Here is a 17420-nt window from a genome sequence, read left to right as displayed (position 1 = left end):
AAGGTGATTTTTTACTGATTTCATTCTTGAATTGACAAAAACTGTCAAATGAAGCAATTTTGTAACAAATTTCATTAGAATTTTTTTTAAAAATAATTCAATTAATTAATTAATATTCTAAGATTTTATATTTCGTTAATTTTTTTATTTGTTTGTTAAAATTATTTTTAATAAATATTTTTAATTAATTTTAATTTTTAATTAAATTTAAAATTTTTGCAATATTTATTTTTAATTATTTAAATTAAATTAAATTAATTTACTTTAAATTATTTTTAATTTTTATTTCTTTGAAAACTTTTTATTTAAAAAAAAAAAATTTAAACAAAATCTAAATTTTTATTTTAATTTTAATTTTTGAATTAATTTATTTTAAAAATTTTTTAAAATTATTATTTTAATTTTTAATAGCCGAATTTAAAATTTTTAAAAAAAAAAAAAATAAAAATTTTAGGCAATATGATATTCTTGAATTGACAAAAAAAAAAGAAAAAAAATAAATTTTTCCAAGCAATCGCGAATACTAAATTCAAAAAATTATTTTTAAAAATTTGAATTTTTGAAGTTTAATTACTTCTTAAGGCTTTTTAGCTTAAAAAAAGTAAATAAATAAAAATAATATTTTATCTACTTAACTCTTTAGAGATAAAAATAAATTTGATAAATTTTAAAAGTCATTCATCAAAAATGGAGTTTGTAAAAAAATTGTTTTATGAAAATATTTTTTAATCAAGAACATAAAAAAATTTTCAAACAAAACAATTTCAGACATAATTTGATTAAAAATCATCATAAAAAAATTCAATATTACGTTTTTCTACATCAAAGTTCATTCAAATCTCTTGTTCTCTACAAAACTTTAACAACATAAAATTTTCTAAAAATGTAAAAAAAAAGTTAATTTACTTACCGGAAAAATCTTTCACAATACTGCTTAATGCTGCAATTGTCCTGATAACATCTTTTCTGCATGACTTCCTACTAAATTGAAACATCTTTTCTACTCTAAATAAAGCACCAACAGCGAAAAAAGCAACGCCTAATGCTTCTTTAATTAAGAAATATTCACTTAAATTCTGCTTTTGTTTTTTTTTTCGCCTCCAGTAGTTCTTCATTCATTCGCCGTTTTTTTCGTGTACAATCTTCGCTAAATACATAAATATTTAAATATATGCGAAATGTTTCCATTTTTCATGCTCACTAATTTTCGCTGTAGTTCTCGTTTTTTTTTGCTGATTTCGTTTGCCGCGCGCTTCTTGTACCGCATTTACATTTACATGAGCAGAAATTTGCGAAATGGAACAAAAATGAGAAAAATTTACATTTTTCTTGCGTGCGTTTCGTCTCATTTTTTTGTGGAGAGCTGTAATCGATATATAGGAAACAACCAAGTGTTGGGACAATGACTTTGCAAGAAGAAAAAAATTCTTGTGTCATCTTTGATGAAAGAAAAGAAGAAAAAAATATTTTAGGAGTTACGGTTTAAGGCAATATTGAGTGGTTTATCCGAATTAAATCAATTTCGTTCTGCTCTAATTTTGAATGAAAATTTTTTTATGATCATCCAAGTAAATACGTTCCAAGACACTATTTAGACACGACAATTGATCAATTTCTCCGCTTTTCCTTCGCTCGCTTACTCAATTGTCGATTGTTATTACATCGTTGTTTTCGGTTGTTGTTACATGCAAATCCGCCGTCATCGTTGTCGACACGATAGACAACAAAAAATCTGTTATTTAACTCGAAAAAGGCAGCAAAGAGGGCAGATCGGCACGAAAATCGCTTTTATTCTCTTTTTTAAATCAATAGAAGTAAAAGTCTTGTTCGACATTTTATTTTTTTTCTGCATCGTCATGCCGTCAAAATTTTTTTTTCGTGAATATTTTCGGATAATCCACTGCATTATGCCGTGTCACAGTCGTCGCTATCGCACTCAATATCAATTCTTCAGTGATGAGCCCAACTGGGACACGTCGAATTTTGTATATTTTTTTTGTTATCTTGAATGGAATCAATTTTCTTTTATTTTTAACAAGAAAGCAGATCAACTTCATTCATATTCTTGCAATAATAATAGAAAATACAAAAATGACAATTGCGTCTGTCTTTCGCTCTGTCGATTTGGGAGCAAAATGTAACCAAACTTTTCCTTTGTGAATTTTCTTTCTTTTTTTCGGGTGCCAATGTGTGTGCTTCGCTTTTATTGACATCGCAAAATATGTACGTTTAAAGATGTTTTCGGTGTTTGTGTCGCTTTTCTCTCCGAGTGTCGAAGGCAATGTTGGTGTACAAAAGTAAATGAGGCAGAAGAATGTGTGGCATTTAAATATCGATTTTGATTCGACTTTGTGCTTCTTTGTTCGTGTGTGCGGAGAATGAATAGTTTTCGGAGATGATTTTAGCTGCGAGGCACACGAAAAGGACGTGACATGAGATTATCTGAAAGAAATAAGGAAAGAAATATATCGCAAGGATTATTCATTGGGTGATGATTTAGAATAAAACGTGAGTTAGGGGCAATAAAAGTGAAAAAATCTGCTGGGAGACCTAAAATTTATGATGTAAAATAATATTTTTTTATAAAATTTAAAAAAAAGTTTGAATTAGCAAAAAATCGATTTTCAAATTTTTAACGGTCGTTTTTTGAATTGACATTTACGAATTTTTGTTTAAGAACCGCAAATATTGAAGAAATTTGATTGAAAAAAATATTTTAGAAATATTTTAAACAAAAATCTAAATAAAAAATAGTTTGAATTGACAAAAAAGCGATTTTCAAATTTTTAACGGTCGTTTTTTGAATTGACATTTACGAAATTTTGTTTAAAAAATTGACAGATCTTCGAGAAATTTAATAAAAAATCATATTTTACACATTTTTTTCAAAAATTTAAGTAAGAAGAAGTTTGAATTGACAAAAAAGCGATTTTCAAATTTTTAAAAATTTTACTAAAAAATTAAACTTCGAGAAATTTAATAAAAGAACATATTTAAACATTTTTTTAATTTTCGAATTACAAAAAAATTTTAAATTTTTGTCGTTTTTTGTGACATTTTAGAAATTTTGTGGCTATTTTTTTAAAATATTTTTTTTTTCTTTAAAATTTTACTCAAAAAATTAAACTTGATAGAACATAAAAGGGCTAATTTTCGTACAATTTTAATAATTGTCGTCATTAAGTGACTCTCTCAACCAATTTCGAAGTACCTTCAAGTTTAATGAACTCACGATTCAAATTAATTTCCAAGCACAAGTAATTTCTATCAATATGCTACGAGACTCTCTTAATTTACTTTAATTACCCATAAATCCTCTTCTCTTCTCTTTATTCCATTTTAAACTAGTGACAAGATGATCTCTACGTTCTTTTTTCTCATTCCTCGTAATCTAATGTTAATACTCCTGCTTGTAAAAATTGCAAAATCGTGAAAATTTATACTTTTAACCTAATTAAATTCTTGTAATTCTAAAGAAGTGCAATTTTTACGAACTATGAAACGTGTGGTTGTAAAACATTCGAGACACAGAAAAAAAAACCGATGAAAAAGTGGATGATAATTGATGAACTTTTAATACTATCATTGCATCGTCTTTCGTTCTCATGGCAAAACGTATCGATTACAGGGCACTCACTAAACGAGAACGAATAAAAAAGTTTCTGTGTTCTTCTAATTATCGTAATTAAAGTTAAAAACATTCGTCGTGAGGGAAAGAAAATTATGTTACTTTTTTTACTTTCGGAAATGGAATGAAGTCAAGGTTTTTTTTTATTGTTCAGCTCTTAAAAAAAATCAAAGTTGTGGTGAACTTTTTTGAAAGAATTGACTAAGAAAGAAATAAAATAAAAATGAGACAAATGACAAGTCATTACAGAAGAGCTTCTAAATTTATTGTTAACGTTCAATTTCGGAGGATGATGAAAGACGTTGAGCTGATGGTAATTCATCAATGCTTAAAAAGTGTAACAATGGAGTTATTGAACCCTGAGAAAAATGTGAGAAAAGACATTTATTGAACGAATTTCTTCATTTGTTATTTTGATAGATGTCGTATGTCAAAATTTTATCGTTCAAGTTTATGGGGTTATCGGCTTATTTGATAAATTCAAGAAAATTTTGATTTAAAAAAAATCATTTTCTTAAAGTGCTTTTTTCCATAAATGAAATTTTTTATGAAAAATATTTTTTTTTAAATAAAGACTTTTTTATATTTTATTTATTTTATATATCATCAAAAAAAGTTTTAATTTTTATTTATTTACTTTTTTAAATTATTTTTCAAATATTTTTTATTTAATTTAGTTTATTTTTTAAATAAATTATTCTGTACTTCTAATAATTTAAAAAAATTAATTTAAAAAAGATTTTTTTGTTATTTTTTTTAAATAATTATAAAAAAATATAGAAAATTCTGGTTGAAAGTGATTTTTAAATTTTATTAATATTTGAAGCATTTTATTTAAATTAGAAATTGATTTTTATTAAAATTATTATTTTAATTTTTTTTTCTTATTTTTTAAAATAATAATTTAACATTAATTATTTTAATTTTAACTTCGAAAAAAAAATTACCAAATTTCTAAGCTATTTTATGAAAACTTTATGATTTTTTTGTTCAATAAATTTCTTTAAATTCATTAAGTTTGCGAAATTTTATATTTTTGACATTAACTGACATCTTTCAATTTTTTCATTTTTTTTTAAAATCAGCAAAAAATAATTTTTTTCTATCAAATTTTTTTTCTCATTCTTCATAATCTTCTTCTTCTCATTACTTTTTTTTTTGATAAAATGATAAACGATTGTTCCGCTAGATATTAACTGCACTGATTGACGTCTTAATCACCCACTTTTTCATCTTTTTCTGCAGTAATTTTCGTATCAAAGCGCAAAGTTAAGGTTAATTAATGTTTTGTAATTTTTTTCGTCTTCATTATTTTTCTCTCCTGCATCTCTGAAAAGAAAAAGAAAATCAAATTAAGAAAGACAAAAAAAAATATGGGCATCAAAGTAGGTCATTAATCGTTTATTTATTATTGATTCACACAGTCGAGTTGCCCTCGTCCATAACAACAACAACAACAAAAGCAACGAACAACAATAAAAATCGTACTTTATTGTGATTTCCCATTAGAAGAGTGTTAGACTGAACGAATGAATGAATGAAGTTAATTAGATACCGGTTGAACTTGCATTTGTGTGTCATTCTGTCGTAATTTCGTAACTGCGCTGCTATTTGGATGAATCATCGAGTCATTACCGGCACGACATCTGATAGCTATTATTAACTTTAATCTAATTTTAAAGTCTGTCGAGCACTAAAATTGGACAAATCTACAGTTTTTAGTGAATTTTTCATTAAATTTGTCATAAATTTTCGAAAAAATATTTAAATTGCAGCAATTTTGCATGCGCTTCATGTTTTAATTGCACTTTACACAATTTAATCTACAAAAACAGACACGCCGCTGCACAGAAGTGTGAACAAGACACAAAACACAAGAAACACAACTTAAAGACATAATTTATTGTCATTGTGGCGACGACGACGACGACAACCGAAGAACATTTCCAGCGTTGTTTAATTACTTTTTGAGTTAGTTAATTGTTTTCAAGTTAAGCGGATTTTTTTTCATTTAATTTTTAGAGACTTTAATAGCAAAAAGTCACGCATCTCACTCGCGATGAATGAAGTTTTTCCGTTCTTTCTCGTAAATTATTACACCACTTGCTTAATTCAATTAAGAAATTAAGCAAGTTGTAGCAGAAAAAAAAATCCAAATCTCAAATCTTTCTGAATGAACATGACGACGACGACACAAAGCATAATTAATGGATATTTAATAAAAAGGTCAATTCTGATGTCAATTAATTTATTTTTATCGCTTGTGCGGCGATGTTCGTTGCGATCGTGCGGAAAAAAATTGGAATTTATGCCCAAGAATCGTCGAACGGAACATAAACAAACACCTTGCAGCAATTAATGGCGCCTCGTTATGAATACTAAAATTGCATGGAGCGCAAAAAATAAACAATTTGCACTGAAATATAATAAAATAATGTCACACACACACAGAATTACGCGACTAAATGTGTGAAAGAGTGACACGTGGATTCCATCTATCCCGAGCAAAGAGGTTGGAAAAAGGTGAAAAATGCCTTTTGAATAAATAATAATTATGAAAAGCGTTTTATGTGCGGGTTTTCATTCAAACCACACAGTCTTTGGGGAGCAATTGATGGCGCGGTGAAGAGACTCGGAGAACAACAATGCCGACGACGACGTCAATGTAAAATACTGGCTGAAACAAAACGCGATGGCATGACATGTGTGCGGGAAAAATTATAATTTGATATATGAGAATTTTATGCAGGCTTTTATTATTGTGAAGCTTATGAATTATTACGATTTTTTTTGCCGTTCTTTTTTTTGTGAGTAAACGTTGCGGCAGAATCAGGTAAGTGAGCGAAGAAAAGAATTAGATGAATGAAAAAATATAAAAGAGTGAAAGTATTTTTTTTGTGCGTGCAAAAATTTTTTTAGTCGATTTTGACGTATTTTTCATTGAGAAATGAAAATATGTTAATTTAAGTCACTTTGAGATTAGCTAATTTATTTTTTTTTTATTTAATTTTTATATAAAAAAAAATATTGAATAATAATAAATTGAAATTAAATTAAATAAATAATTTAAATATTTTTTAATAAACAATTAAAATTAATAAATATTTTATTTAATAATTTCAAAATAAAAACAAATAAAATTTTGTTTAAAAAATTATTTTTGGAAGATTAATAATTTCAAAAAAAAAAATTTAAACTAAAAAAAAATAATCAAAATAAAAACAAATAAAATTTTGCATAAAAAATTATTTTTGGAAGATAATTTTTAACAAAAAAATAAATAAATTAAGTAAATAAATAAATTAAATAAAAAAATAAAATAAAAAAAACAATGGATTGCATTTGAGAAAAAAATTGGAGTAAAGATTTAAATATAAATTTGAAAAATTTAAAATTAATCAAATTACAAACTTAATAAATTAATTTGAATTAAATTATAATTCAAAAATTCACACATTTAAAAGTTGATATCATATCATAAAAAAAAATTTTGTTGAATTTTCAACAAAAAAAAAATTAAATTTTCAAAATTAAAAAAAAACTTTTTAAATAAAATTATTAATTTTTTTTATTTTTAATAATTTTTTTAAATTTAATTATTTAATTGAAATAATTTTTGAATTAAATTAAATTTTTATTAATTTATTTTTTAATTTTTAATAAAATGTCAGCTAATTCAAGACAAAATTTAATACAAATTTTATTAAAATAAACCACTTTCCGTTTCATAGAGTTTAGAACAAAAGCCACTCAAAACATTTTCTCTGCTAAAAAAAAAGTCATTAAAATTTTGATTTAATTGCTCAAACTTTATGAACTTGTATGAAAAATAAAACTTTTAATATCGGCAGTAACATTCAAGTCAAATAAAAAAAAGAGTTTGTGCCATGACACGCAATTGTGGGGGAGATTTTATCGATTACCCGAAAACATTTCTTCATAACGGCAAATCCATTCCGATGACCTTTTACGCTAATAAAAACTTACCTACCGTAAACACACAAAAACATGAACTTATCGTGACCGATCAAAAAATTCCCAAAACAAAATTTTTATTTCCGTCCCGTAATTCGATCTATTTTAATTCAATCAATCAAAATTTTTGCACACCCGCTCCATATATGATTTATTTTATTTATTTATTTAAATGAATTTCCCCATTCATGCCTCGCAGCAATAAAAAAAAGCGTTCATACGCGATGCAAAGCCGATTATTATTTACACTTTGTTGCAATTTCGTGTGCTTTGTGTGTCCAAGTGCCTTACCCAAAAGCAAATAAATGCAGCAGGCACAACAACAAATGAATTGCAACTCAACTCCACTCCACTCGTTTGTAGGTCAAGATTAACCACTTATTCATTCTACGTCGTATGTGGTGCGCGCGAGGCAGAAGGGGAGCTACTCTCTGTGTGTCACATTGCCTTTTGTTATTGTTTTTTTTTGCAATAATAATTGCATTCGTTTGCGAATATTTTCTTGCTTGTGTGTGTGCGAGAGAACTCGATTAAAATCATTTTTTGTGCCGTGTTGGGAATCAAATGGCAAAAATATGCAATAAAAGGTATTTATTTTGCTGAGAATGATTCATTTATGGCTTGAATGTGATGCAAACGTAAATATTTATTGGAATGGAATCGTTTGTTGGATAAAAATATGCATGAGAATGGATGATCAGTGCATGGGGTGTTGGTCAAGATGCATGTGTGTTCGGTTTGGTAACTGATTTTTTTTTTAATATTTTGCGATTTCTTAATTTTTTTATTAAGAATTAATTTCTTTATAAATAAAAAAAATCAAAAAATTAACTTAATTAGAATTATAATTTTTTTTCAAAATAAAGTCTAAGAAATTTTTTAGAAAAAAAAAATTGAATAAAAAAATAAAATAAAATAATAATAAAAAATTATTTGGGTAATTATTATTTTTAATCTAATTTAATTTTTTATTTAATTGAATTAAATTAATTAATCTTAATTTTTCCGTTTTAATATTTTGAAAAATAATTTAATAATTAAAAAATAATATTAATTACTATTTTTTAGAATTTCAATTTCATAACATAAAAAAAATTAATAAAAATTATAGTTTTGAGAAAGTAATGTTTTAAGGACTGACTCTTAATTAATTTAAAAAAAGAATTAAAATAAAAATTTTAATATTTTAAAATTTCTGTTTGTAAAACAATATTTTTATTTATTTTTAACTAAAATAATTCTAAATATTTTTTTAAATAGTTTTATTTTTCATTATTAGCTGAAAAATTTTAATTTTTAGAGAAATATTGGACAATTTTTATTTTTATTAAATAATTTTAAAAAATTATTTTTTTAATAAAATTCAATTTTCTTTAATTATTTTCTTCTCTTTAACCTTAAATTTGTCAATTACTTGTTAAAAATCGATTTTAAAAAATGAATGGAGACGCCTTGTTTTCTTCTCTTCCTCTTTATCCATACAAATCTATTCATCGATCTGTCTCTGTTAACATCATAAATAACAATTACTACACAGAAAAAAATATTTTCAATAAATTCAATGCGAAAAAAATGTTAGCTTGGCTTGCAATAAATACGTTCAGTTCGTAATAATAATAATATTTGATGATGCATATTTTTCCTTTGTAAAAAAAATATTTGAACAAGTCAGCAATTATTATTTTTTTTTTATTTACAATTTTTTTACGTCGTATTGCGGCATATTGTGTGTGGTTGATGCAAATATTTACAAACCAACAACGAACCATGATTCAACTCTATTTTTATCTGCCATCAAAAGAAATCAACTTCCGCTGCAAAAAATTAATTTTAATGACAAGAGATCAAAAGTCATCTTTTCTGATCTAATTTATTCCCGCGTAAAATGTGTTTTTAACCTTTTTCAACTGCAAAGTGGGAGCACACGACATGCGAAATAAGCCATATTTCACACAACATTTCCCACATCCAGTTGCATTCTTTTGCTTGTTGTTCACTTTTTTCCCTTATCTCCGTCATAAAATCTCCAACTTTCTTGCTTCATGTTTATTCATCACGCCAAGCACCCACTTTGGAGCAGAAAAAATAATTATACGCTCCAAATATTTGTTCGTTTTGTGCGCTTTTTCTGCATTAGAAACGAAGAACACGACGAAGAAAGAGAAAAAAGTGCAGTTGACTTGACATTCAAGCGCAAAAAAAACTGAAAAAAGTCAATGTTTGACTTGACACGATTCACATCATCATCGCAGTTTGTGTGTCTATTAACCTTCATATTATGCAATGGAGTGCATGCAACACAGATTTAGCTAAATTAGCTACAAACTTGCATAATTTATGGTGACTTCATGGCATTTATTATGATGATGTTGAGGTAAAAGTGCACCACGTGCATTCGTGACACGAGAAATTGACCAACGAACCGACAATTAATTGGGTTTTTATGCGTTTTCCGTGAAAATTTTCCGTTTTTGCACCGCGCTTGTTGATAAATGTCATTAAAAACTCATATTTCGCTGATTTTTTGAACGCCCCCATTCGCTTTATATGATAAACTTTTAATGACATTCGGTTAATGAATGGTGCTTTTTGTGTCCAGCAGCGATGAGCGATGATGAGGAAAACAAAAATTAAGTGAAGCTAATTAAAATTGCAATTTAATTTTGGGCTCCAAATGTGAACGTTTGACCTACTTTTTGAATTAATTAATTTTTTTAACGAATTTAACTCTAATTAACTGGAAATTTTCATTTTTAATTTCAGGGAACAGCCAATCGCAAAATAACTTTCACGAGTATACCAAATTCAGGATATCCGGATTTGACGAGTATTGATCACACGGAAGCGGGAGCTCGTCTTGTTGATGGTCCGTCACCCGTTGAAGGTCGATTGCAAATTTATCATCATGGTAAATGGCGATCGGTTTGCAGTAATTCACGGAAGTAAGTATTTTTTTTATTTAAATTTTAAAAAAATAAAAAAAAAATTTAAAAAATTAAAATTTTAATTTTTTTAACCCATTATAGGGAAAAAAATATTTTTTTAATTTTTTGTGTGCTATTTTTAAATTTTTTTCTTTAAATTTTTATCAATCAATATAAATTTATTTTTTTTATTAAATTTTCAAATTTCTCAAATAAATAAATCCAAATAAATTCAAATAAATTTCCCAAAATATTTTTTTTAAATAAAATTAATTTTAGTAACGTGACTTAATTTTTTCATCTAATTTTTAGTAAAAAAATCTTTTTAAATTAAGTTTTTTTTAGTTCATTTTATGGATGATTTCAAATTAAAATTAAATTTTTATTTAATTTTTTTTAAAAGTAATTTCATTTTAATTTTTTAAATTTTATTTTTTTTTAATTTTCAATTTTTTTTTATTTTTTATTGACTTTTCTTTAAAAAATTTTATATTTAGATTTTGTAAAAATTTTTTCCTCTAAAGTTTTCGAAAAAATCTAAGAATAGATGATAAAAATTGAAATAAATAAATTCAATCGTGTAACGAATTTTTTTAAATATTTTTTTTTCTTTTATTTTTAGTTGGACAATTGCCGATTACGAAACCGTGTGTCGTCAAATGGGCTTCAAAGGAGGTCGTTTTTGGAATTGGATGGAACGTGCCTTCAACTACGATCCCCGTTTACTCTACGAAGATCCTGCCTGCACCGGAAACGAGCGAAATCTCTTCGAATGTCGCAACTGGCGAGCTCGTCAACTCGGATCCGGCGTTTGTGACTATCACGCCGACATCGGAATCCAATGTTTGCCTCTTCTGCAAGGCACAAGCAGTCATTGGGCTGGATTAAAATTCGATTTTGCTCAAAGTGGCGAACAATTGAGTCAAGGAGACACCCTTTTCGAGGCTGTGAGTCTTTCAGAACTCGAACATGTCGAAATTATTCGTCCTGGAGCAGGAAGAAACCGCATCGTAACCGCTGGAATTCAAGTTTTGGGAGTTCCGCCGCAACTGCGACACGTATTAGTCGATCATTCGGCTTATAATGGGATCAATGTGACAAAACATGATGCGGCTTTCACTTTCAAGGATGTTCAAGTACGGAGAAGTAAAGGTTACGGCGTCTTTGTGAACTCGTCGTATGGCTTAGCTCACTTGGAAGACTGTAAAATCCATGAAAACGGCGCTGATGGCGTTCGATATGTCGGGCATGACTTGCGAGCTGACGAAAGACGTGATCGAAATAAAATTTTAGACTTTTGTACGTTGCCCCGGACATCAAATCAGATCTATCCGATACATTTGTCGATATTACAATCGGCATTTGCGGTCACCAGCAAGGAATGCGAGCAACTTTTCTCAACGAAACCTGGTTACACGCTCACTTTTTCCTTCACCTACTTCATGGTGAAACGCAACGAAAGTGCTTGGATTGAAGTTTTCGACGGACCAACAGTCAACGATCGTCTTCTAGGAAAATGGTACGTTCGAAACGACACCCGCCCCCAAAGCTTATCCAGCACTCGCGAGAAACTCCTCGTGCGTTTTCATGGCGACGCAAGGTCCGAAATTCACGCTTATTTCAAAGTTACCGCCGGATTATTCAAAGCTTACGATCTGAACGTAACCTCGAGCGTAATTGAGGATAACGGAGGTCGCGGAATCGCTGTCGATAACATTCGTTCGGCAATTCACGTGCATTCGACATCAATTTCGAACAACAATCACATGGCGGGACTTCATATCTTGAATGGCGCTGGCGATATCAATGTCACGGATTCTCATATTCAATTCAACCAAGGCGATGGCATCAATATCACGTATTACGGAGGCAATCGGAACGTTTCAAGGTCATTTTTGTCTTCGAATCAAGGTTACGGGATGGCTGTTTGGCTTAATGAAACCGCAATCGATCGTCAAGAGTTCGTTCCTTTCAACCAAACAAGCGTTTTGGAGTATTCCGAGATCGTTCGTAACTTGGAAACGGGATTTTATCACGGAAATTACTCAAAAACGCACTGGGTCAATGTCACAGGCAACTTTTTCAACGATTCCATGAACGACGGCGTCGAAATCCTATCGGGATGGTTCGAACAAGCACCTGGCGAACGCTTAAAACTCCAAATTGGTCACAACACCTTCCGACATGGACAGAAAATTGGCGTGAAATTAAGTCCCGCGCTCAATTTGGATGCGCGCATCGAATATAACATCTTCGAAAAAGGCAAACACGGTCAATTGTTGATACGAAATAAGCAACTTGAGGAATTTCGTATGTTACCGGTGGATATTTTGGTGCTGAATAACTATTTCTTGAGGAATCAAGGCAGATATGTAGCTTCTTTGGGTTTGTCCGCCTATAGCGATCGCAAGGACCAACAAATTTTGTTTTTTAAGAATTTCGTGAGAGATAACAAGATAACGGAGCCATTCACGATGATTGAGGAAGCAGGCGAAGGCATGTCAGGTGAAGGAAGATTAAGTCCCCGTTCGAGAGTGGCAGCTCCGATCGTTATAACAACAAATAATGTCGATGTCTTCCGTAATATCATCTCGAATCCGGATTCAAAGTACGAAGTTGGGTCCCAGTTCTCCGATCAAAGTGCCGTGCTGAATGTAACTTACAACTTTTTGGGCACAACTGACGAAGAAAAGGTCTATCGTCGCATTTTTCATCGCAAAGATCGTTATAATTTGGCAAAAATCGAGTATATTCCGTATTTGTTGCACAATTCGAACCCCATGACGCCGCAAGTTTTCCAATATCCAATGTACGTGCCACATTTTTATACAGAAGGCACGGAAAAAGTCGGCGGTGAAGTCGATGGGCAAGAGGAATTGCCGCCCGGTTCGTATACCGTAGATCGTGACATCAGCATCCGTCCCGGAGGAAAATTAATTTTGAAGCCTGGAGTGGTTTTGAATTTCGCTCCAAGTGTTGGAATGATGGTTGCTGGCAAATTAGAGGCACGCGGGCGATCTCCTAATGACATCATGTTTACGCTGAAACGTGAACCGATCATGACGAATGATACCGAGCATGAGATGGAAGCGTTGAAAGTCGATCCAGATTTTAATATTGACACGGAAACGGAGCCAATTGACATTCCGACGACAGTTAAAGATGCAATTCCCGCCGTTTTTACGCCCGTTCGTCTCGTTGGAGGTCAAACCGAGCACGAAGGACGCTTACAAGTGCACATCGATGGCCGATGGGGCACCGTTTGTGATTACAATTGGAACATAGTGAATGCCGCTCTGGTCTGTCATCAACTCGGCTTAGCTCTAAATCCAAAAGATTGGCGATTGGAACGTAGTGAAGTGCCAAGTGCCGGTCTCGATGAAGATGTCATCTTGTCAAATGTGCGATGCACCGAACACGATAACGATATTACCAAATGTCGCGCCGAACATGTCTCAAAAAATCAGTTTGAAAATAGTTGTTCGCACGACACAGACGTCGGTGTGCGATGTTACGAAGGAGCCTGGGCCGGCTTACGTTTCGGAGTTCTTGCGGAACAAGCGGATTTACAATACGTAACGATTGAAAAAGCAGGACTTTTCGATTATGTGACGAACACTTTCAAGCCGGCGATTCAATTTGACTTTGCGCGTCACAATTTGGACAACGTTCGAGTCGTCGAGAACTTGCATGATGGTTTGGGCGTCATTTACAGCGACATTTTTTCGGGTGGCATCAACAACATCCGCAACTCCGAGTTCAGCAAGAACAAAGGAAACGGCATAAGTCTCAAGCAACTCGGATTACAAGTGAAACATTCGATGATTAAGGAAAATTTTGCTGCTGGCATTCATCATGATCCCGTTTTATCGGCTTTGGAGCAACGAGAACTCGCCGGATGGTTCATGATGTCGCCAGATTCGGGCGATTTGGATACAGATTATAAGCCAATTGTGCTGCCGCGGGACAATCACAACATCGATGTCGATCAGTGGAAGCCCAAATACGTGATAACGGAAAAAACGAGGGATAATGTCGAAGTTACCATCAATGCACGATGTCAACCTGGATATGTAATCGGCATGCAACTTTTGAATCCCATCGAAAATCGCAGTTCTGAGGAGATTTTCATCTATGATTCGCAAACGGGGAATCTCAAGTCGGATATTTGGCTGGTGAAACGTGATATTTCGACTTTTCCGGTGACAAGTAGCTCCTATGGCATCGTCATCAAGTACAAAAGTGGCACAAACGCCCTCGGTGGTGTCGTTTTAGTACTAAGTGCGATACAGGCACCTGCTCAAACGATTTACAACCGAATTGTACGAGGACCGGTGCCAACATTGACAGTTACTTCATCGAAAATTCAGAAAAATTTCCGGGGATTGACTGCGATGTACTACAATCGGTATCTGGGCGACGAAGGAGAACATTATTTACGCAAAGCGAACGAGTCTATTAAACTTGTGAATTGCGAAATCACGCAAAATCTCGGCGAAGCCTTTTACATCAACTCTCCTTTTTGGGATGTGCACGAAAGTAACATCAGTGAAGTCCATATCCACATTAACAACTCCCGGATCATCGATAACGGGCGTGGGGTGCGGCAATTTTCGAAAGATTTACGTTCCAGCAACAATTTGTTCCATTACGTCATGCAAGACACGACTTTTGAACGCAACGGTCTCGGAGGTTTGGAACTTTCGCTTCCTTTTGTCTGGCAATACAACGAAAATTTCACTCATTCGATCTATTTGGGTAACGATACGTGGAGCCAAAATCGTCGCTTCGGCATTTCCATTGAGGGACACTTTGCTGAAGTGAATATCACGGGAAATCGCTTCATTGAGAACGATTGCTTGCACGGTCTTGTCGGTTTCAAAGGCATGGAGAAGAAATTCCGCATAGATTTCAACAAATTTCACCGAAACAACGGAAAGTACATGGTCGAGTTCAAAACTGACAGTCAAAGTGAGATTTTGGGATCGGTATTTGCGCTTTTTGCCTTCAACGAACTCGAAAATAACACATTTAACGAGCGGGAAATGTTCAAACCGACTTTCAGGGCCGCGATGCGAGCTTATCATCAGAAGCTGAAACACCCAACTTGCGTTATTGGCTTTGGAGGTGTGCAAAAAGTTCAAATTTATCGAAATGTTTTTAGAAATAATGGACAAGAATATGACTTGGTAGCTGGAGTTCACTCGGCAAGACTCAATAATGAACTTTTGGCGACGGAAAATTGGTGGGGAAGCAAAGACCCGTTGTACATCCGCACGCGAATCTTTGATTTTGAGGATTGGAACAATCATGCCGAGGTAAAATGGCGGCCATTTTTGTTAGAAGACGATATGGAGGGAAGTCAATCTTCATCTGTGCCTGATAAAATACCAGTTGACTTGTCAAATGTCGGCGGAAAAATCACCGAAGATTTGGTTTTATATCAACGTGACATTCCGTACATCATCAATTCCGACATCACGATCATGCCAAAAGTGACGCTCACCATTCATGGCGGCGTTGAAATGCGTTTCGCGCCAAATGTGGGAATTTTAGTGCTTGGTACTTTGATCGCTCGTGGCATTGATGGCGGCGAAATTTTGATGCATCCCATTGAAAATGTCCCAAAATCGATGCAATCGAGGGAACAACACACAATTACGCGACGCGGCTTGGAAAGTCAAGAAATGCATGATGGAATCCGTTTGTGTAAAGATGGAAATTGCACAATTCCTGATTTTGGCGCCAAAAAACATCACGAAGGTTTTCTCGAATTTTTCAATCGGACAACGCTTCAATGGGTGCCTGTCTGCGATCGACGATTCACCGAGAGAAATGCTCAAGTCGTTTGTCGTGAACTTGGTTTTGATCCCTTAGACACTTTTTACGGGCACGACAAACGCATCGAGTTTCATATCAACAGTTTGACCCGAATTTGGTCATGGCTTGAACCGCTTGAATGCGACGGCGACGAAAATCGTCTGTCCGATTGTCCGGAACGCCTGAACGGACAAGTCTATGGGCGTCGTCACGATTGCAAATGGGATGATGAATTCGTTTTTGTGTCGTGCCACGGTGAAGGTGACACAAAATCCTATTGGGGCGGCATCCGTTTCGCCAATCCCGAGTTTGAACAGAACTTGTACGAGCATCGGATACACGACACGCATACCCATGACACAATCAAGAAGCAGGAAAGCTTTTTGGAGTACGTGAGAATTGTTCGGGCGGGGATTTTGCATGGAGAAAAGTCGGCGGCGGTGCAAAGTATCAACAAAAATCCGACGATTAGGAGTGTTTCGATCATCGATAGTGCGCATCATGGCATTAATTTGGTGTCGCCGAGCGATACGATCCATTTGCAACATTTGAACATCAGAAATTCCTTCGGGCAGGGCATTAATGCGATTTCTTTGACGGGCGAGGGACGCGAAAGTGACGAAAGTAGCTTTGCCCCGTTGAAAGATCTGGATTTGCCCTATAGTTTGTTCAGCATGATCGATATTTGTGACACGACGAAGGAAATTACCATCGAGGAACGTGTATTAGTTTACTACAAATACGACAATAATCCCGTAAATTGTGTGAAAATCTTCAATAGCGCGTATCGTGTCAAACCATTAGGCTTCAGACTTCTCCAATCGAATTTATTCAACCATTCCAAGGAGTATGGGCGACGAGACAAGATCCTGTTATACGATGGAGACATCTATAACGTGTCCTCGGTGAAAATTGGTCAAGTAGAAGCTGATGGAAATGATCGGAAATTGTTCAAGACTCACGAACCAACTTTGAGTATTCGATTAATTGCGAGCGGAGCACCTGCCCGACACGGATTCATCGCTGAAGTTGTTACTTTACCCATTTCTGGCATTTTATTCAGTAAGTTTCTT

At 32.5% G+C, this 17420-nt stretch overlaps 1 protein-coding gene across 5 annotated transcripts in view; it reads left to right on the top strand.

The window, feature by feature from the left end:
• Nucleotides 1–17420, top strand: part of LOC134832722 (protein bark beetle) — a 57498-nt gene that overhangs the window by 35524 nt on the left and 4554 nt on the right. For all 5 annotated transcript variants that reach the window (XM_063846846.1, XM_063846848.1, XM_063846849.1 and 2 more), the window contains exons 3-4: nucleotides 10367–10545; nucleotides 11150–17409. In XM_063846846.1, coding sequence (XP_063702916.1) covers nucleotides 10367–10545; nucleotides 11150–17409 — 6439 coding nt within the window. The remainder of the gene's footprint in view (nucleotides 1–10366; nucleotides 10546–11149; nucleotides 17410–17420) is intronic.

This window comes from Culicoides brevitarsis, chromosome 2 (genome assembly GCF_036172545.1).
Source record: "Culicoides brevitarsis isolate CSIRO-B50_1 chromosome 2, AGI_CSIRO_Cbre_v1, whole genome shotgun sequence".
In the NCBI taxonomy this organism is placed as follows: domain Eukaryota; kingdom Metazoa; phylum Arthropoda; class Insecta; order Diptera; family Ceratopogonidae; genus Culicoides; species Culicoides brevitarsis.
The sequence above is the reverse complement of the archived record's forward strand: the minus strand, read 5'-3'. Positions and strand labels throughout refer to the sequence as shown.